At 37.5% G+C, this 17,886-nt stretch overlaps 3 protein-coding genes across 4 annotated transcripts in view; 1 reads left to right on the forward strand and 2 right to left on the reverse strand.

The window, feature by feature from the left end:
- Window positions 1-15,171, forward strand: part of LOC108111668 (homeobox protein abdominal-B) — a 40,922-nt gene extending 25,751 nt beyond the window's left edge. Inside the window, exons 3-4 of the mRNA XM_041818871.1 lie at window positions 1,340-1,713; window positions 13,481-15,171. Of these exons, the coding sequence (XP_041674805.1) occupies window positions 1,340-1,713; window positions 13,481-14,341 (1,235 nt within the window). The 3' untranslated portion in view covers window positions 14,342-15,171. The remainder of the gene's footprint in view (window positions 1-1,339; window positions 1,714-13,480) is intronic.
- On the reverse strand, window positions 14,730-16,830 carry LOC108111669 (DNA repair protein XRCC3). The gene is made up of 4 exons (XM_017221202.2): window positions 16,369-16,830; window positions 16,148-16,309; window positions 15,731-16,074; window positions 14,730-15,631 (listed from the first exon to the last, which is right to left on the reverse strand). The coding sequence occupies exons 1-4, from the start codon at window positions 16,421-16,423 to the stop codon at window positions 15,167-15,169; spliced, it is 1,026 nt and encodes a 341-aa protein (XP_017076691.2). The 5' UTR covers window positions 16,424-16,830; the 3' UTR covers window positions 14,730-15,166.
- A 203-nt stretch (window positions 16,831-17,033) lies between these two features.
- Window positions 17,034-17,809, reverse strand: LOC108111670 (ATP synthase subunit e, mitochondrial). Of its 2 annotated transcripts, none has more exons than XM_017221203.2 (2): window positions 17,678-17,809; window positions 17,034-17,551 (listed from the first exon to the last, which is right to left on the reverse strand). In XM_017221203.2, the coding sequence occupies exon 2, from the start codon at window positions 17,511-17,513 to the stop codon at window positions 17,268-17,270; it is 246 nt and encodes an 81-aa protein (XP_017076692.1). In that variant the 5' UTR covers window positions 17,514-17,551; window positions 17,678-17,809; the 3' UTR covers window positions 17,034-17,267. The 2 variants fall into 2 exon arrangements, with proteins under 2 accessions (XP_017076692.1, XP_017076693.1); XM_017221204.2 differs by having other exon boundaries at window positions 17,608-17,684.
- Window positions 17,810-17,886: the final 77 nt, after the last annotated feature.

A 17,886-nucleotide genomic window follows, 5' to 3' on the forward strand; every position in this document is an offset into this window, starting at 1 on the left:
GCACTTTTGTTGTTGTTTGTTTGTTTGTGTTTTGGCCACTTGGCATAACGACATTTAAATACTCACCGCCGTCGCCGACTGCCTGGGCCCATGCAAAATGACATGGCAATTACCAATTGGCGTTAAGAGCTACAGCTACAGGGGCAACGGCAAATATATAAACAAACATTTGTGTAAAAGTTCCAATTGTTGTTGTTGTTGTTGTTGTGTTTTTATTGTTGTTGCTCTAATTGCACAAGTTGCGGGCTTTTAACGCTTGGCCAGCTTGTTGTTTTTCCGCTTTTGTTTTGCCATTTAGTTTTATTGATTTCGCGCCATTGGGGCGCCCTTTACACTCCATTGGCATCGTCTCTCATTTCTCTAGGGAAGGCGGCTGAAGAGGAGGAGGGGGTTTAGTAGGGTGGTTCATTTCAGTTCGATAGTGAAAATTGCCAATTGCCAATTGCCATTGGCGACAACGACAATGGCACTGATGTCGCCACTGCTACCGCCTCCACCGCCCCCGCCCGCCTAATTAATCACAGTGTCATGCATATGAGGCCGTCGGGGCCCACGCGGCGTATTAGCAATGCGACAAATGGCAGCAAACGACAGAAGCACCACGAATACACACACCCAAACAAACAGCCACACACAAACATAGGCGATATCGAGCGTTTTGCATTTAACTGTCAATTAGATTTCAATTATGCATTGGTAATTGAAGTTGTCCAGGCAACGTTCGACTCATGCCAGACACGTTTTGGCCCCGTCAAGTCGAAAAAGCCCCGGCCAAAAGCATATGGCACTTATAGCACAGTTAACACTTGTTTTCGCCCGATATTACAAGTCGGTCATTGGTTAATAACGAAGATAAACTGCAATCCCTACTTAGGTTTCAAGAAAATTTACAAAAATTCTATAAAGAGTACTTACTATATATCATAGTTCCATTTCCCCATTAACTTGTTCTCTACAAGTTGTAACCCACCTAATCTTCGAGTGAAAAAGTCAAAAACAAAAGCAAAAGCTTATGGCAAATGGTAAACAAATGGCAAACAAATGGCTAATGGAAAGAGTAGAAGGAAGTAGAAAGGGGGGAAAGCATATAGCTGAGGAATGGAATGGAACAATGTGCATAACAAAAGGCAGTTGGCCCAGTCAATGGCTGTTACATTTGACGGGCTAATTGCAAAAGCGGTTATGAAATGACAGCCAAGAGACCCAATTGAGGTTAAACAGCTGCGATTCGATAGAAAAGTCAGGCAAACATGGCCAAGACAAATATGCATACTCATATATGGCCAACAGTTTTGTTTTCCATTTCATTGCCTTATTTTTATTATTTTTATTGTTACAGAGAGCTCTGGCAAGCCAGCGGCCAAGAAAAAGAAGTTAACGCCCAATGTTGCAACAACGGTGGCTTTGCCACCGGACATTAGTCCCACTGGCAGTAGCGACAGTCTGATGCGGGACAAGATGATGGCCAACAATAATAGTTCGCCGGGCAGCAATGCCAATCCACAGATGCAGAGCAATGCTAATAGCACATTGGAAACAACCGAGGATGACTCAGATTCTGGTTCAACCGATGCCAGACGAAAGAAGAAGGCTCGAACTACATTCACCGGAAGACAGATTTTCGAGCTGGAGAAACAGTTTGAGGTGAAGAAGTATCTCAGCTCCAGCGAGCGCACTGATATGGCCAAGCTGCTGATGGTCACTGAAACGCAGGTAAGATGTCTCTAAAGAACTTGAATATCGAATTATATCTGAATTAAACAGTAAACTAAATCTTTCAATCAAAAGATAACATCAACTTTAAGCCACAAAGAAAAGTTTTAGCTCTAAAAAGAAAATTGCAATTTAAATTATCTCAAGATAGCCATCATCACTATTATTTTCCCAATGCTGAAAACACTTCATATAAATGTGCTTAGTTTTGCAAATTTCAACTAAAATACATAATGTTTTTTGGGGATTATTTTGGTTCATTTAATGTGACAATATTTTCCTGGCCAAAGCTAGCTCGAAAAGCGCAATCGCAATTGTGGCCATTTAATTAAATTAAACACTTTTTAAAACCCCTCTCGCTCAATAATCCCGATCTAATGTGCATATTTACTCATAAATATTCCATTGTCTGTGCTTCTCTGCGTATGCTTATAATATTTAATTTGCCTAATTTGCACACGGAAGTGCACAATCAAAACCAAAAATAATAATCAAAATTAAATGGTATTTATTTTCGATATAAAGTACAATACCTAACAAAGAAATATTATCAGTCAGCAGAATATTATTATACAAAATAAATATGTTTAATTTTAAAAAAATATAAACTATAATTTAACTATAAAAAATGAAATACTGCCTATATAGACTTATTTAAACATAATTTCAATCTGATTTGGCTTTACAACTTTGACACTAACTGTAGCCAAAGGCGGAACAAAAACCATAATAGGCTAAATTAAATGCATAATATGGAATATATTTTGTGGAAAAAAATGAACTCTCCGATCCTGATGTTTGCATTAGTTTAATCCGCATTTATTTACCCAACTCAAAATGTCCCCTGGAGTCATGAAATATATCGTAATTTAATTGAAGCGCATAACAAGAGGAAGCAAGGTGTGATGCTGCTTAATGCCTCAGTAATTATTATGCCAAATTGTATTTTGTTGCTGTTGTTGCACTTGCAACAGCAGCTGCCCGAACATGTGATTTTTGTGAAGGGGTATTAAGAGGGGAGGACAAATTTACAATTTGCATGGAAACCCGAAAATGCCTTAAAGCACAAGCACAACAAACTCACACACTCGAATGAACATAAACACACACACACACCACACACATATAGAGAGAGTCGCCTGATTGTGAAATAAATTGAGATTTATTGACTAATTAGAATAAATTAACTTTGCAGCAAGGACATGCCCCGGGGCCCAACTGCTGTCAGCCAATTAAGAGCAAGAACAAAATTTATGTACAAAACCACACACACACAGGCACAACCACATGATTACCAGAGTGTTTGCTCTTTAAGAGGCGCTAAATTAATCAAAACTTGAGCATTTATAGTTAAGTATAAGGCAATGGGCTTAGGAAACCCTTTGCGGTTTCTCTGTCCCAAACAGGATATTTCGGGCAACCGCTTAAGTCGTTTGTTATCTGCATTTGCAGTTGACAGTTCAGAGTTCAAATAAACTTAGCTTCAGCTTTAACTACTAGCTGTATTATAAAACTTTTTCCGTGTAATCATCTGATTGAATTTTTATGATACTATACTAATGTGCACAACCTTTGATAACCCACCTCAGTTCGTAAATATTTCCATTAGATTCGTGGCTCATTAGTTGTCAAATTAGATATTGCAATAAATTGTAACATATTTACTAAATATAAGTTTACTGAATAGATGGTCTACGTAAATAGAGTCTAGAGTTAAAAGAAAGAAAACTACTTTCCCTGCATTTATTTAATAGCTTTCAAACAAACGATCCAATTAAATGAAATAAGCAATTATTTATTACTTTATAACCCACAAACGAATATATATATATCCTACAGTTGGAGTTCTAGGTCCTCGCCAATCCTTACAAAGCTGTCAAAACTTGGGGCTGTCAATGCAAACCCGATTTGCATTAATAATCTCACGTTACGCATACGCCGTGTGGTAGCTCAAATGCCATAAGACTAATTGGCTGCCATGGCAAAAGACCCAGTCAGATAAACACACAAACGCACACAAAGGCAATGGTGGAATGAGGCTTGTATATACACAGCTATAGATATAGATATAGATATAGATGTAAATGTAGATGGAAACCAAGCAAATTGGCCATGGCAACAACAAGGATATGGCGGCGGAGTCACATCGAAATTCTTGCTTAATTAAATTACATTCTCCATCAAGTCAATTAATTACAAGTTGATATACACATATAAACACCAAGGATCCTGCAATGTGTGTACACTAAACGAAATGCTAACTAATTGTCAATTAAATTTTGATACTTTTTGCATCATAAAACTAGAATTCAATCAATTTCAAAATATCCAATTTATATAGAATTTTCCCTCAGTACTTTTTGTATGATTTCCAACTGTCTGTGTGAGCCAAAATGTTATGCATGTCGACATGTTCAAGTGTTTTGTCTATGTTATTAATATTATAAGCTCGGTCCAGTCATTTATCATCCTGGCAAAGGAGAGTGTGTGTGTGTGTATGTATTTGTCTGTGTTTGTGTGCGTGAGAAACCGACGTCAATTCAAGTGCAATGCACAGATTTTCCACTCAGTACATGTGTGTGTGTGTGTGTCCGCTTCTGTGTTTATATATAAAACACGGTCAGGGCACATAAACATGTATGTGTTAATCACAGCAATAATATCAGCAAATTAACTGCAGGACATGGGTCTCAGTGTGTGCGAGTGTGTATGTGTGTGTGTCTGCGTTGGTATCCTGCTGTGGCCAGGCATTAAGCCTCTTGGCCATTTGCATTGGCACTTGCCAATTTTCCCATCGACCGCTCACACACACTGGATCAAGTTCTGCAGCGAGAGATTTACGTTAATTGGAATCAAATTACCAACTCCTTTCGTAATTGCCAGCCAGCATGTTCGATTGCAGTTGAAAACTTATAATTATACTTTGTATAATCGGATCAAGGTATCTGATTTTCTTGATTTTCTTGGGAAATTCTTAGCTGAGTGATTATTAAAAAGTCTGCTAAATAATGGAATTGTTTTTGCCTAACAACTAAGTTAAATCTTTATATTTTTCATGAAATTCTTTAAAGTAAATTTAACTTGAGACCATTTAAAAAAAAAATTTCTGACTTTGATTTAGTTTATCTAAGAAAATAGAACTATTATATCTGGAAAAACAACACTACACAGCTAACACAGTGCTTAACCCTAAATAAACATAAAACAAACCAAAAACCAGAGACAAAGTAGTGAAAGAGTCATAAAAAGTGGCTTTAAATAGACTCCACATCGGCCATAATGTGGTTCTCATATGGGTTGCCTTCTGGACTTGTTCGTAGAAATGGCGATGAGATGGTAGCCGGATGAGGTGGTGGCACCCATTGGCACCACAAACTCTTTCCATGCTGTGTGTTCCTCATCCAGGGAACGGCACTCGTGTCTGCATCGTCTGTCATCAACAAACTGTAAAATAGCCTTAAGCCAGATAAAAATCAATTAATTACGCGTAGATGCGGCTGTCCCAACTGCAACCGCTGCACCACCCCCTGGGGCACACAAACACACACAGCGACACACACGCACATTCACCCACACTCAGGCAAACTGACAACATTGTAATTGTGTTGCGATTACCAAACGAACGTCACGCGCCAAACGCAGCAAATTACATTTGCATATTAGTGCCAGCGGCGTGGAGAGAGGAAGAGGAGACTGCATCAAAATGTGGAGCCTTGGGTGGTACTGGGGGGGTGGTGGTGCAACATACAGGGGCATATAATGCCGCATTGATAGCATAGGGGCGTGTGCTGGCAAGTGCTCGTTTGCGGTCTGCAGTGCAACTGTCTCGACAATTTGCATTAGGCATTTCATTTTAAATGTTTGCCATCGTTCGCTCATAAACCCGAATGTAATTGCCACTCAGGTGCGACCTAAATGTTGATTTACTCTCCATCGAACAAGTTTTGGGATTGAATTTGATTGCAGTGGAATCGTCATCACTTGATTTTACGCATCAGATTAATGTGCTGATATGGTATATTAGGCAATGCGAATGGGTTAATATGGGATATTATACTATAAACTATGTTTCTTAGGAAATCAGATAAAAAATGTACTAAGTTTGTCTTAATAAAATAATACAAAAAAATCTTTAAAACAAGTGAAACGTCAAGTGAAACGTCACATACCAAACTCCTCTACAGATGTTAACTATGCCATTTTAACCTCTGATTTTGGCCAAACTATCTCCCTATGCCTGTGTTTGCTTTTGGTTTATATGGTCAATTGCATGGTCGTTGGTTGGCCCTAGCGATTCTGGGCCAGAAAACAAGCAGCGTGTTCACTGGCAGTTGGCCAAATGACAAATGCGATAATTAAATTAAACTGCTGCCACAAGCAGCACAAACAAATCAAATGGCAATTCATCTTTGAGGACACCGCAACACCACTATACTATAATGGTGACCCAGCTACTAGAGTGTGGTGCCAGTTTCCAGTTTTCAGTTTTCAGTTTTCCATCCTTATTTACATTCAGGACCTGCTGTTTGTGTCATTGAAAAGGATAAAAAAAAATGATATGCTGCATTAAATGAAATTTTTGTGTGGACGAGTATATGTGCGAAGTAAACAAGGACTTGGGCAGCTGGAGATTATTGCCCTTGTCTTTTATTATTATTGTTAATATTGCCATTGATATCAATCAGTTGCAGTTTGCCAAAATGAATTTCAGTATGCATTTCACAAATAATTCTGTCATTTGCAAACATTGAAACAATGAAAAAGTTGTATTCCCTGCTTGTTGGGCAATAAAATTAAATTCGAAAAAAAATATACTTGCCCAAAAGCCTGAATATTATTGATAATAAAGTGATTATTTATTGCTTTAAGAAAATGTATATGGAACACCATTTATTTAATGGCCACCAGGCCATTAAAGTCTTAATGTTATTCCTAGTTAAAAGCAAAAGGTATTTGGTATATGGAAAATCTACTTAAGCACCAATAAATCGTAGTTTTAATCCAATTAAAAATCAAATCATTCGTTATAAATATATGAAGGCGCACTCGACACTTTCACAGCTGGGTAATGAATGCCTTTGGCTAATTAATTAACTAATTAAAGCTAATTTACATTTTATTAGTTGGCAATTATTTAATCAATTCATGAATAATTCAGCACACACACACACACACACACACGCACAAACTCTCCACAAAATGGCTAAACAAATATTACGCATACGCCATGTAGGCTTTCAACGATTTCAATGAAAATGAAATTGTTTTAAGCAAAGCAAACAGCAGTTGTTGTTTTTTGCTCTTATTTGATAATTAATAAATAAATATTTTAAAATTGATATATAGATATTAATATATTTATTCGACCCTCATATCTAATTGCGGCCCAAAGTGGCTGGCATAAACTAAAAACTAGCACAATGGACACCACAAAGTGTCAAAGTGTGCGCCTGAGTGCATAATTCAAAATAATAAATGCAATTTGCTGTTATTAGTATTATTCGGCACCACAACTTAATTAAATTGTTACGCATACGCCCCAGATGCCACCGCAAAAAAAAGTTTTTTGTTCACAGCAGGATTTTACTATTAGTTTTTGGGGGTATTATTTTGCTTGAATTAATTTATGATGAGCTTTAAATGTTTGATTTATAATACAAAGTTGACTAATTTTAGCTGATTTTTGTTTGTTTCTTTTTTAAAAATTTGCTTAGAGTTTAAAAATGAGTTGGGGAAGTAATTTCCTTCCTTTATAAAATTTAAAAAAATCCAATTTTGTTAGTAACTAAAAAAAGCCTTACAAAAAGTTCCAATATTTCTTTACCTATTACTGCTTACTGATTAAGGCTTTCCTTTTTTACTTTATTTTTTCTGCATTTTTAACCAAACTGGTTAAAGTAAATTTGCATAAAACATACAACCAAATGGCGGACCACTTAAAACATAAAAACATCCGTCAACATCTGCCTCCATTGGCGACGAGCAAAACTGTTTCAAAATAAACAGAGGGCGTGGCTCCCTCGGCCGATCTTTCAGATAGATCTTCCTCTGTCTCCGTCTCTGTCGAACGCTGAGAGAGTGCCCTCTATAGCTATCACTTTCGGATGTGCGATCGCCGGAGCGTAGACAACGATCGCTTTCGTCGGCTATTGGTGGGCGTTGCTAAATCTCATTTGTTGCTAATATTGTGTTTTTTTTTTCAAACAACTGCCAAAACTAAGCACTTGGCAATTAGCAAGTCAACAGAAGTTGACAGCTCTTTCTTTTGATAAAATGAGAACAATTAACTTTGAGCAGCCAGTAAGTAATTAATGAGCACTTTATGCACAAGTTAGCTACAAAAAAAAACAGTATATATATACATAACACAATCTAGCATACTTAAGTGGGCGGTCAAAGCATAAAACTTGAGGCCAAAATAAAAAAAAAGTAATGAAAACATTTTAGACAATCCAACACAATAAGCCAATTAAAAGTCAAGAGGGCGAAGTTGGCCAAAAACTTCTGTCAAAGCTGGAGGGGAAAACTAAAAGCGAACGAACAAATTCGTTTTCAGTACCTGTTTTTTGTCTAGCTAATAAGCATAATTTATGCTGCTTTATGCCACTTTGGGCCCCAAGCTGACATAAAATTCTAAAACCGCAAAGCAAATCAAATAAAAACTAAAAATAAATAGAAATTAAAATTGTGAAAAAAAAAAACAAAATTAAAAATAAACCAAAGCGGCGTGATACGAAAAATCATCAACTAAATTGCTTCTCTAGTTCTTTGCTTTATTTTCCGCTGCATTTTGTTGATTTATATTCTGGGTTTTCTATGCACACGCTTTTCGGCTTTCAATTTTGTGGCATTAGAGATTTTATTTTAGCTGAAATTCTGCTAGATATGCCACAACGAAATTACATTTTGATCCCACCCTGATGAGCCAGACAATTTCTGCAATGCCAATTTTCATTGCAATTGCAAAATTTTTTAATTTCACACATCGCTTCAAATGAGTTTTTCTTTGGCTTTTGGGGGAAGGGGGTGGCTTGGGGGTCACTAATCCTAATGAAATTTGTTCATATTTAAGTTGCATTATTTCGATAAACTAATTGCCATTGCATTTCTATCCGGATAACCAAGTTGCATTGCGAATTTAGATTTATGGCATTCCATGTGCGTCTCTCGATTGCATTTAGCATCTGTAATAATGATGTTGCATAAATTCCACCTTCAGCTTGGACTCCCTTGGAACATTAAATGCATTTGTTACCCCAAAAGTCAGAGAATAATAGGGCTATGGAGTGGGGTAAATAAGGGGGAAACGTATCGGACATCATTGGATATCCGGTGATAATGGCATTGTTTAGTTGTTATTGCCACCACATGGCCTGGCTGCAGTTTGCATTTGTGCCTTAATTAATAAGCAACGAATTAAGGCAAAATGCATATTATATCTGTATCCCAGGAAAGCATCCTTGGTTAAAGGAGATGCCAACGCATAAAGGTGATCACTGTAAATGAAAGTTTGATTAATAGTTTTGATTAAGTTTCAAGTCCAATTAAGTTCTAAAATCATCATTTCACTTTTTTGAAAAAGTTAAACAGGTTTTAAAAATTATAAAAGGCTGAAATATATAAAAAATCTTTATCAATTTTCAAGTTTAGGAACATTCACAAATAGTTTTAAGTATAGATCCCAAAACTGAAACTCTCAAAATATCTAAAATAATATAAAATTTAAATTGCTAATTAAATAAGTTAAAACGTTTAATATAAGGCATAGGCCCTAAAAACATTATATTATTTGTTTTAAACATTTAAATTAAGATAATTTAGAGTTAGTTTTTATACAAATTACACCAGTGACTTCCTCCATACCCAGTGACTACTGCCAGAACAGCAGAAAGCTGAAACCTTTCCAAGTTGTTTGGCAACTGAATATGTTCTGTTAACATTTCGGAATGTTTCGCATTTCTGGGAGGGAAAATTGAATGGTTACGTGAGAGAGGGGAGGAAGGGGTATTTGTGTGGGTGAACATAATCCAAAATGACAGGCAATGCCAGTGATTATGTTATTAATTAGTAATGGCAATGCAATGCTGCGTATATTTGCACAGAGCAAAGTGTTTCGTTACACAGCAAGAATCGAGTGGGTGGCTGGAATGGTTGTCGTTGCATTGAAGGTAACTTGCAACATTTGCCTGATATACTCCTATAAATATATTCAACTTGTTTACATTTGATTTAGGGTTTTGTGGATGCATGATTACAGAGCGTTAGAGAGAGTTTAGTTCATCAGTAGTCCGTAGATATGAGTTATGGCTTTTCTTTCCTGGTTTTTCCATCATCATCCGACAACCATATTCCGCATTCCACGCCCCCAGAGGCAATTATCATAATTTTTTCAACACCACAAAGAAAACACAAACAAACATAGAGAAAATATGCTAAATTACACATTAAAACATTATTTGTAATAGGGTAGCTCGGGGAAATTGTTGAATTTTTCTTGGCACGCCAGAGAATTATGTACAGCAGCCGCCATTACTAAGTAGCATTTTTTGCCCCTGACCACCCCCTCTCCACACTCTCTCTCCTTCCCGACACCCAAAAACACTTGGCCATCCTAATTTGGCTGCTCATTGTTGGGCCAGACATAATTTCTTTCGTTTATTTTCGAAAAGTGCGCGCGGCGAATGTGAAAATTAATTATACTAAGCACACGCATAGACGGCCAAGAAAAAAATAAAGAAAATGAAATGAGGGGAATGAATGGCAGGGAGGTTAACAGCATGGGTTATGGGCTGGCTAAAGAAAATTACAGACTGACTGGCCGACTATTTAAGGATTTTTGTGACTCTTCTCTGATCTTCTGGCGTTGATTGAAATACATGTGTTAGGCCAGCAAAATAGCTGAGACGCATCTGTCATAAACCTATTTAAATGGCAAATGCCAATTGCACTGTTAGAAAAGTTAGGAAGATATTTCGAGTGTTTTGGAAAAGATAATATGTCATTTGACTTAATTGGTAACTGATGTGAATAATACTTTAATAATTTTCTAACAATCGTTAATTTCAAGTAATTAATAATTAATAATCCGATTTCGGGCTCAACAAGGTATGACACTCCACATTTTGTTTTTTTGAATATTTCATCTATGTTTGCTAAAAAAAAAATGGCAAGAACTTGAGGTTTTGAGTTTTAAATGCTGATCTATCTTTAAATGCAGATCTCATAAAAATTAAAAAACAAGCTCAACGATTTAAGGCATTCCATATTCGGTCCATTATTGGCTTAGTTATGGACAAAATGCTGTCATATTGAGGAGTATGTCGTGGGAAACATACATATTTTGGGTTTTCGATTAGGAGTAGCATTACCTATTGCGAAAAATTTTAAAAAATGTCAATTCAACTTTGAATGGAGAGTTACTAAGAATTAAAAACAAGCAAGTAAGGCCGCCCATATTCGGTACATTATTGGCTTAGTTATGGACAAAATGCTGTCATATTGAGGAGAATGTCGTGGGAAACATATTTTGAGTTTTCGATCATCTTTTGCGAAAAATTTCAAAAATTTTACATTTTCAACTTTGAATAGAGAGCTACTAAGAATTAAAAACAAGCAAGTAAGGCCGCCCATATTCGGTACAAAATTGTCTTAGTTCTAGCAATAATACTTAAATTTTGAGGAGAAATTCGAAACTAACCAAATTTCGATAATTTTTGATAAGGGTTACCCCTTTTTCTTTTTTTTTTTGATAAATTTGATTTTTGTTTAATCATATCACCATTTTTGGTCCAAGTGTTTTTGACTTTAATGATCGTTTAAACTCGAAATTCTTTCCAATTCAATTTATTTTTTTCCCAATAAAATTCTAGTAAATCACGAAAAATGCTCCCCAGATAGTCAATTAAATTTCTGGGAAATATCAATAAATTCTTCTTGATTTTTTCCAAGTGACTATATTTTGCCTTTTGGGCTATTTATGCGCTCTGTTTCTGTCGTTTTTGCCACACACGCTCACACAGACACTCTTAAATGTCAATAAATCATAAGCGGGTCGAAAAAAAAAGAAAAGCAAGGGGGGGGCAGTGTGAATCGCTTGACAAGTTTTTCGGGATATTTTTAGAAAGATTTCCACATCTCGCCTTAATGAGGTTTAGTGCTGAGATCAAAACATAACAAACAAGGCAACTTTATTGACGATACACAATCCATTCAAGCCAAAAGCGGAAGAATTTAAGACAGGGAGGCCAAAAAAAACATAAATTATTAATGAAGATTTATGCAATATTTACCAAATCGCTGAGCGCGAGGTTCTCTCTCCCAAAACATTAATAATTCGAAATCCACGAATCAATTAGATCATCGCAAACACACACTGAATGGCCGGGCAGCGCACACTTGAAAATAATCAACAATTAAATACGGCGGAGAATGGGAAAGGAGGGGGGGCCCCTATCCGAAAAAGGCCATAAAAATAAAAACCATTTAGGTGAAAGGAAGGAATCCACTTGGTTTGGCCATTAAGAGTGCGGCTAAGGTAAACACGGGAAATGCTTTATTGTTTATGAACGTATGAATGTATCTAATGAACAATTTTCACGAGTAGGGGCATGAGTAATTGCCAATTGTCCGGCTACAAAAATAAAAATGAGGAAAACTCACTCATAATCCATCTTCATCCGTAAAATAAACAATTTCCATGGGCATCAATCCATTGGCGGCTACATAACAATTTCAATTGCCATAGTTTGTGCACTATGTGCGAGTAAATTTAGATATTTGGCAATCAATTAATTGATTTTCAATACGAAATTTACGCGATTTGTTTGTGCTTCAGCCATTTCCTCTATGAAAATTTGTATTTTTTTTTTTTGTTTAGTTGGAATGGGAAATCTGCGGCATTTTCATGTTAATTTCATAAATGTTTTTTTCCGCCACTCCGGCGAAATGAGCATGTCATATAGCCAGGCATCTATCTTTAACGTTTCTGAATTTTCTATCTGAATCCGAAAGTGTGTGTATCCGCAGACATGCCGCTGAAATACTAATTATGTGCGCGATTTAAATAGATTTTTCATTTATTTAGCTGGCCCATCATTTCTGGATGAAATGGAAATGAAAACGAAAATGAGAGGCAAATGTTTTATGTTGCGCCATTGGCCTCGGTGGAAAAGTCATGACGGGGGAGTGAATGGGGGGAAAAATAGCGACCGAAAAGGGGGTCGATTTTTGCCTTTTGACGTGCGCCTGTCATTTCATCATTGCTCTCGTTTGGAGTCTCAGGAAAAATGAGCAGCGACTGACTGACGGGGCGGAAGTGTTGCTGCGAGTATATTCAAATAATTTCAACCGGGAGGATACACAATTCTTGAGTTATTTGTTGTGCGCCCACTAATAAGGCCAAATGGGGCATAAACATTCTTAATTATGTGGCTATGAACTGCCTTTTAACTCATTCATTTCGGTGCTGTACGGTATTAAGCGTCATTAAAAATTTTAATCAGGAAATATCAGGTGTATATTTACACAACTTGGCCTTTAATCTTATGTTTTTAGTTTTTAAAGCAATAAAATATATATTAAAAATATATATTTTTATAAAATAAGGTTAACGAAATAAAAAAGACAACCTGTTTAATGACAATTAAGTTTAACTAAAATTTTAGTTATACGAATTTTTCAGCTTTAGGCATTGCCAACTCAAACTTAAAATTCGAAAAGCTCCAAAAACTCATAATTAATTTATCAAACCTTTACTTTGTTCTTCCAGGTGAAAATTTGGTTCCAAAACCGTCGAACCAAGTGGAAAAAGCAGGATAACGTCACGAACAACGAGGCGGCGGAGCACAAGTCCACGAATGCCAAGCCAGGAGCAACAACCACAACAGCAACAACAACAACAACAGGTGGCGAATCGGGAGAAAAGAAAACCGCCAATTTGAATTCACCCACTGCTGGCAATGCCGCCCCAACTGGGGAGACTAAGAAATCACCAAAATCTCCAAATCGTGGCAGTAATAATAATAACAACAATACGTTAAATAACAATGTTAATAACAGCGAGGGAAAAATGCCCGTCAAACAGAGCACCACCAAGATTAAAAAGCAATTGAATGCACTGCTGGAAAAGACAGTTAAAACCGCAAATCAGGCAAATCGAAGTGCGGAATTGGAGACAACCGATCAAAAACCTGCTGTTGAAAAGAGGATAAATAATAGTAATGAAAATCAATTGCTGCATCAGCGTTTGCATCAACATGCTATACCCTTGACCGTAGAACCAGCGGCACCGCTCGAACAAACCGAGAAGTTGGATATAAAACGGGAAGAGTCGCCGCAACATCGGGAATTACAGTTAAGTCTTCAAAGGGCGGCCATTCAAAATGGCGGGCAGCTAACGGAAATGGATTTTGAAAGCAAATTGGCGGCCAGTAAAATATCCATTGCCTTGGCCATGGCCAATAAGCAATTGCAGCCGGAGAAGTTGATCAAGACCGAAAGTTCCTCATCGGAGGGTGAGGGCGAGGGTGAAGAAGAGGAAGAGGAGGAGGATGTGTCCTCTAGCGAGCATGGCGATTCCACGGAAGCCCACGATTCCCAGGATCAGGATGTCGCCATGCGGGAAATCTAAAAATAAGAAAACCCCAACACACAGTCAAATTAACTTGTGCCAAAAAGTCGAATATTGCTCATCCACAAAGAGGATAAACCATCCACAATAAAAAGAAAAAAAAAAACAGAAAGAAAACCCACATAATTATAATACCTAATTGTAATTTAATTGTCGCGTACTCCGTTCACCTTTAGGCTTGTATTTAATTTATTTAATATACTTAAACGCTAAGGCTAGGCTTTTGTAAATGTCGCATTTAAATGTCCGCGTAAACCATGGCAAATTGTAATCTGAACTTTCGAGAATTTCATGTGATAATGTATACGAGGCGATTACAAAATTGATTTTACTACTTGAACTATAAACTATATTATATGTAGGCCTGTAAGCTCTGCTACCCTGTAAATTGCTATTGAATGAAACATATTTATTGAGTGTTTGTACAAAAAAATGGAATTAAGGCAAGAAATGAGAAGATATAGCCTGGAAAATAGTTTAAACTATTATTAAATTTAGCGGTATTGCAAGGGACACACGATCTTTTGAATTAAACATGGTTGGTTTCCTAACTTTCGAGTCGTAAGACAAGTAAGAATTCTTAAATCGAAAAATAAATGAATATTATTTGTTTTCTATACACAATCAAATAAATAAACAACATTGAAATCTAAAGTTATACAAGCTTAAACTTGTTCAAACTAATTAAAAAACATATTACTGAAATATCCGCTGAATTTAACAATAGTATTAAACAACAATATGGCTGATTGAAAGCTCTGCCGTTAAACATTTTAAATTCAACAAATTAAACGAAAACAAAATAAACAGAATACATTAAATCGATCACAGACGACGCATTTTGGCTGGTTGGCGGGTGTAAGCTGGCTCCGGAACATCGACTACTCCATCCTCAGTGATGAGGAACTCTGCAAAATCATTGGGTGTCTCTGGCGAATAGAGGATCTCCAGTTTGCGCACGGTAATTAAATGATCTACCAGCTTATGCTGCTTGGGCACCTGTGAAACGCGCAATCTGGTTCGTCCTAGGTGTGCCCACTGTAATCCCAGGCAGGGAACCTCATCCTGACCACCACTGGCTGCCACTTGATTGACACAGACCACGGCACAGTTATACTTATCAGCGTAACTTAAAAGAGCATCGGCCATCCGACGCATCTGCCTGGCACGTTCTAAGTAATCGGTGTAGAATCGAAATGCGGCAGCAACGGAGTCGATGATGATCAGGCCAATGCCATGTTGTTGCATAAGTCGTGGCAGTCGGTTTATTACGCAATGTAGGAGTTTTTCCTGTGAGCAATGGGGATTTTTATTGGAAAATTAAAAAACTACTCTTGAGATTTTATAGTTCGAGTTTAATTTTTATTTTACACTACTAGTCCTACTCACGGTTTCGTAATGATGTTCCACAAAGATATTGCCCAGGAAGTTCAGTTTATCCTGGGGATATCGTTTTGCAAGGGCCTTACTAATTTGCAGCAACCTTCTCGCAGGAAAGGCGCTCTCCGTGCAAATGAAGACCACCCCCTTGCCCAAACCTCCCAGCTCGGTGGGCAGCTGGACGCACAAGGATAACTGGAGAAGTAGCTGGGACTTGCCGACGCCAGCTGCTCCGCAGAGTTCCGTAATTCCCCGGGTTACCACTCCTCCACCCGTGCAACGATCTAGGGCAGAACATCCAAAAGACACCCGAGACCATCTCACATTGGCCAGGGGCTTAAAGAGTGAATCAGCTGTGATTATAGGACTTTATCATTACTGTCTTTAAAAATATAGATTTTAAATAAAATGTGGGAATTTTCCTACCTGCCTGTGGCATCTCTGCCAGCCACTTAGCCGCCGCATCCTTCAGCACTCTTACATCATCTGGAGTACATTTTCGAACGAGTGTATATAGCGATTGTTGCCTAGTGTCCAGGAATCGGATCTTCGGAGTTGTCAGCACCTCCTCAGGAGCAAGGACATTAACTGGAGGGTAGGACATTAGTTGGCACTTGAAAAAAGTTGTGGTAACCCAAAACTCTTACCCTGCTCAGCGATTTCCCTGATATGCTTAGGCAACTGATCCAGAAAGTTTGTCATCGCGATGCGATGGCATGTCCTCAATGGGATTGCGTGATATGATGGCCCTACACACGGAAGGTGTCTCAACACCTCCGCATTTGGAATTATTCCGGGGGATTATTGATCAAACAGCCGAGAAATCGTCGGCGATTTGCAAACGAATTAAAGAAGTAAATAAAAGCCGGCTGAAATCAGCTGTTGGCGCCATTTTTTAAGTGGGTCATCAGGCTGGCAACTACAGTGAATATCCAATAAAAATAATTTATCTATCTATGCAAATTTCCATTATGTTTATGATTGCTCTACCTTGCCAATTTAATGTTTATTTTCGTTTTGTGTTGTTTTTTGTAAACAAACCTTCAGGGCTTAAAAAAAAACTAATACATCTTTATAAGTTGTTATAATTGCTTGTATCAAACAATTCTTGTTAAATTTTTGGGCGATATATTCTACTAATACGAATAATAGTTTAATAGAAACAAAAGAATTAGGAGCTTTTGGTTCTCTTAAGTTATAGTTTCTGTACTGCGTATCGACATAAAGATCTCCATGTAATCCACTTTCTACTATATACTTATTGATATCCAAAAGAGGCCATTTAATCACAAACTCCAAACACTTGAGCGTATTTACATAGTAGTTTTTTTTCAATCATTTAATTTCGAATAATCTGTTTAGCACAAGCTTCCAAGAAAAACACAAGAACGATCGGTAATGACCGATAGATGGTTGCTCCACTATCGGTTCCCCGGCAGCTGTGCATCTTTCTCCGACTCTGCCATTACAACGAACTTCGTGTGAAAATGTTGTTTTTGTTTGTTTTTAAGCTAAGGAAACTAAGGATGTTGCATCCTTAGGAATCCTAATTCTTGGGAGTTGGCTTCGAAAGCTCGGCCAGAGCACGGGCCTCAGCCTCTGCGCTACGCTTCTTCTCCTCGGCAAGCTTAGCATCCCGAATAACCTTCTGTTGCGCCTCGATCTCACGAACCTTTTCCTCCTTCTTGGAGAGGCGGCTCTGGTGGGCGGCACCATAGGCAATGCCAACCAGGAGCAAGGACCATCTTCCGAACTTGATCAACGGGGAAACGCGAACGGGAGCCTGAGACATGGTTTCTTCTTCAAGTTATGTAATTGTCCAACCGAGAACTGCAAGAGAAAAAAGTAGTTTAGTTATCGAACACGGTTAAACGGTTTCCCTATACATCCTTCGCTTAATAGTTCCCTTTTTATTTGGGTTTTATGCAACTTTTGGTGTTAAATAAGGAAAATTACCGAATTGGCGAAGCGATTGCAACGGCAGTATAACCTTAAAACAGCTGTCAAAACTGACAGGCGGCTATCGATAGTTTAAAGATAAAAGCTTGGCGTTGCCACCAGGTTGCAAAAGTATGAAAAATAAATTTCGAATAAATGTTTTATATATACTTTACGACAACGAATATTCGTCTTAAAACGATTTTTTAATATTGACGTATTTCTTA

This window comes from Drosophila eugracilis, unplaced genomic scaffold (assembly GCF_018153835.1).
Source record: "Drosophila eugracilis isolate 14026-0451.02 unplaced genomic scaffold, ASM1815383v1 contig_401, whole genome shotgun sequence".
Lineage (NCBI taxonomy): Eukaryota > Metazoa > Arthropoda > Insecta > Diptera > Drosophilidae > Drosophila > Drosophila eugracilis.

Excerpts from the sequence above, each read along its gene's own strand:
- LOC108111669 (XM_017221202.2), bottom strand. The coding sequence starts at position 16,423 with ATGACAAACTTTCTGGATCAGTTGCCTAAGCATATCAGGGAAATCGCT. Across the intron at positions 16,310-16,368 it reads CAGGGAAATCGCTGAGCAGG|TTAATGTCCTTGCTCCTGAG; the intron begins GTAAGAGTTTTG and ends CCTACCCTCCAG. Across the intron at positions 15,632-15,730 it reads TGGAACATCATTACGAAACC|GAAAAACTCCTACATTGCGT; the intron begins GTGAGTAGGACT and ends CATTGCTCACAG.
- LOC108111670 (XM_017221203.2), bottom strand. The coding sequence starts at position 17,513 with ATGTCTCAGGCTCCCGTTCGCGTTTCCCCGTTGATCAAGTTCGGAAGA.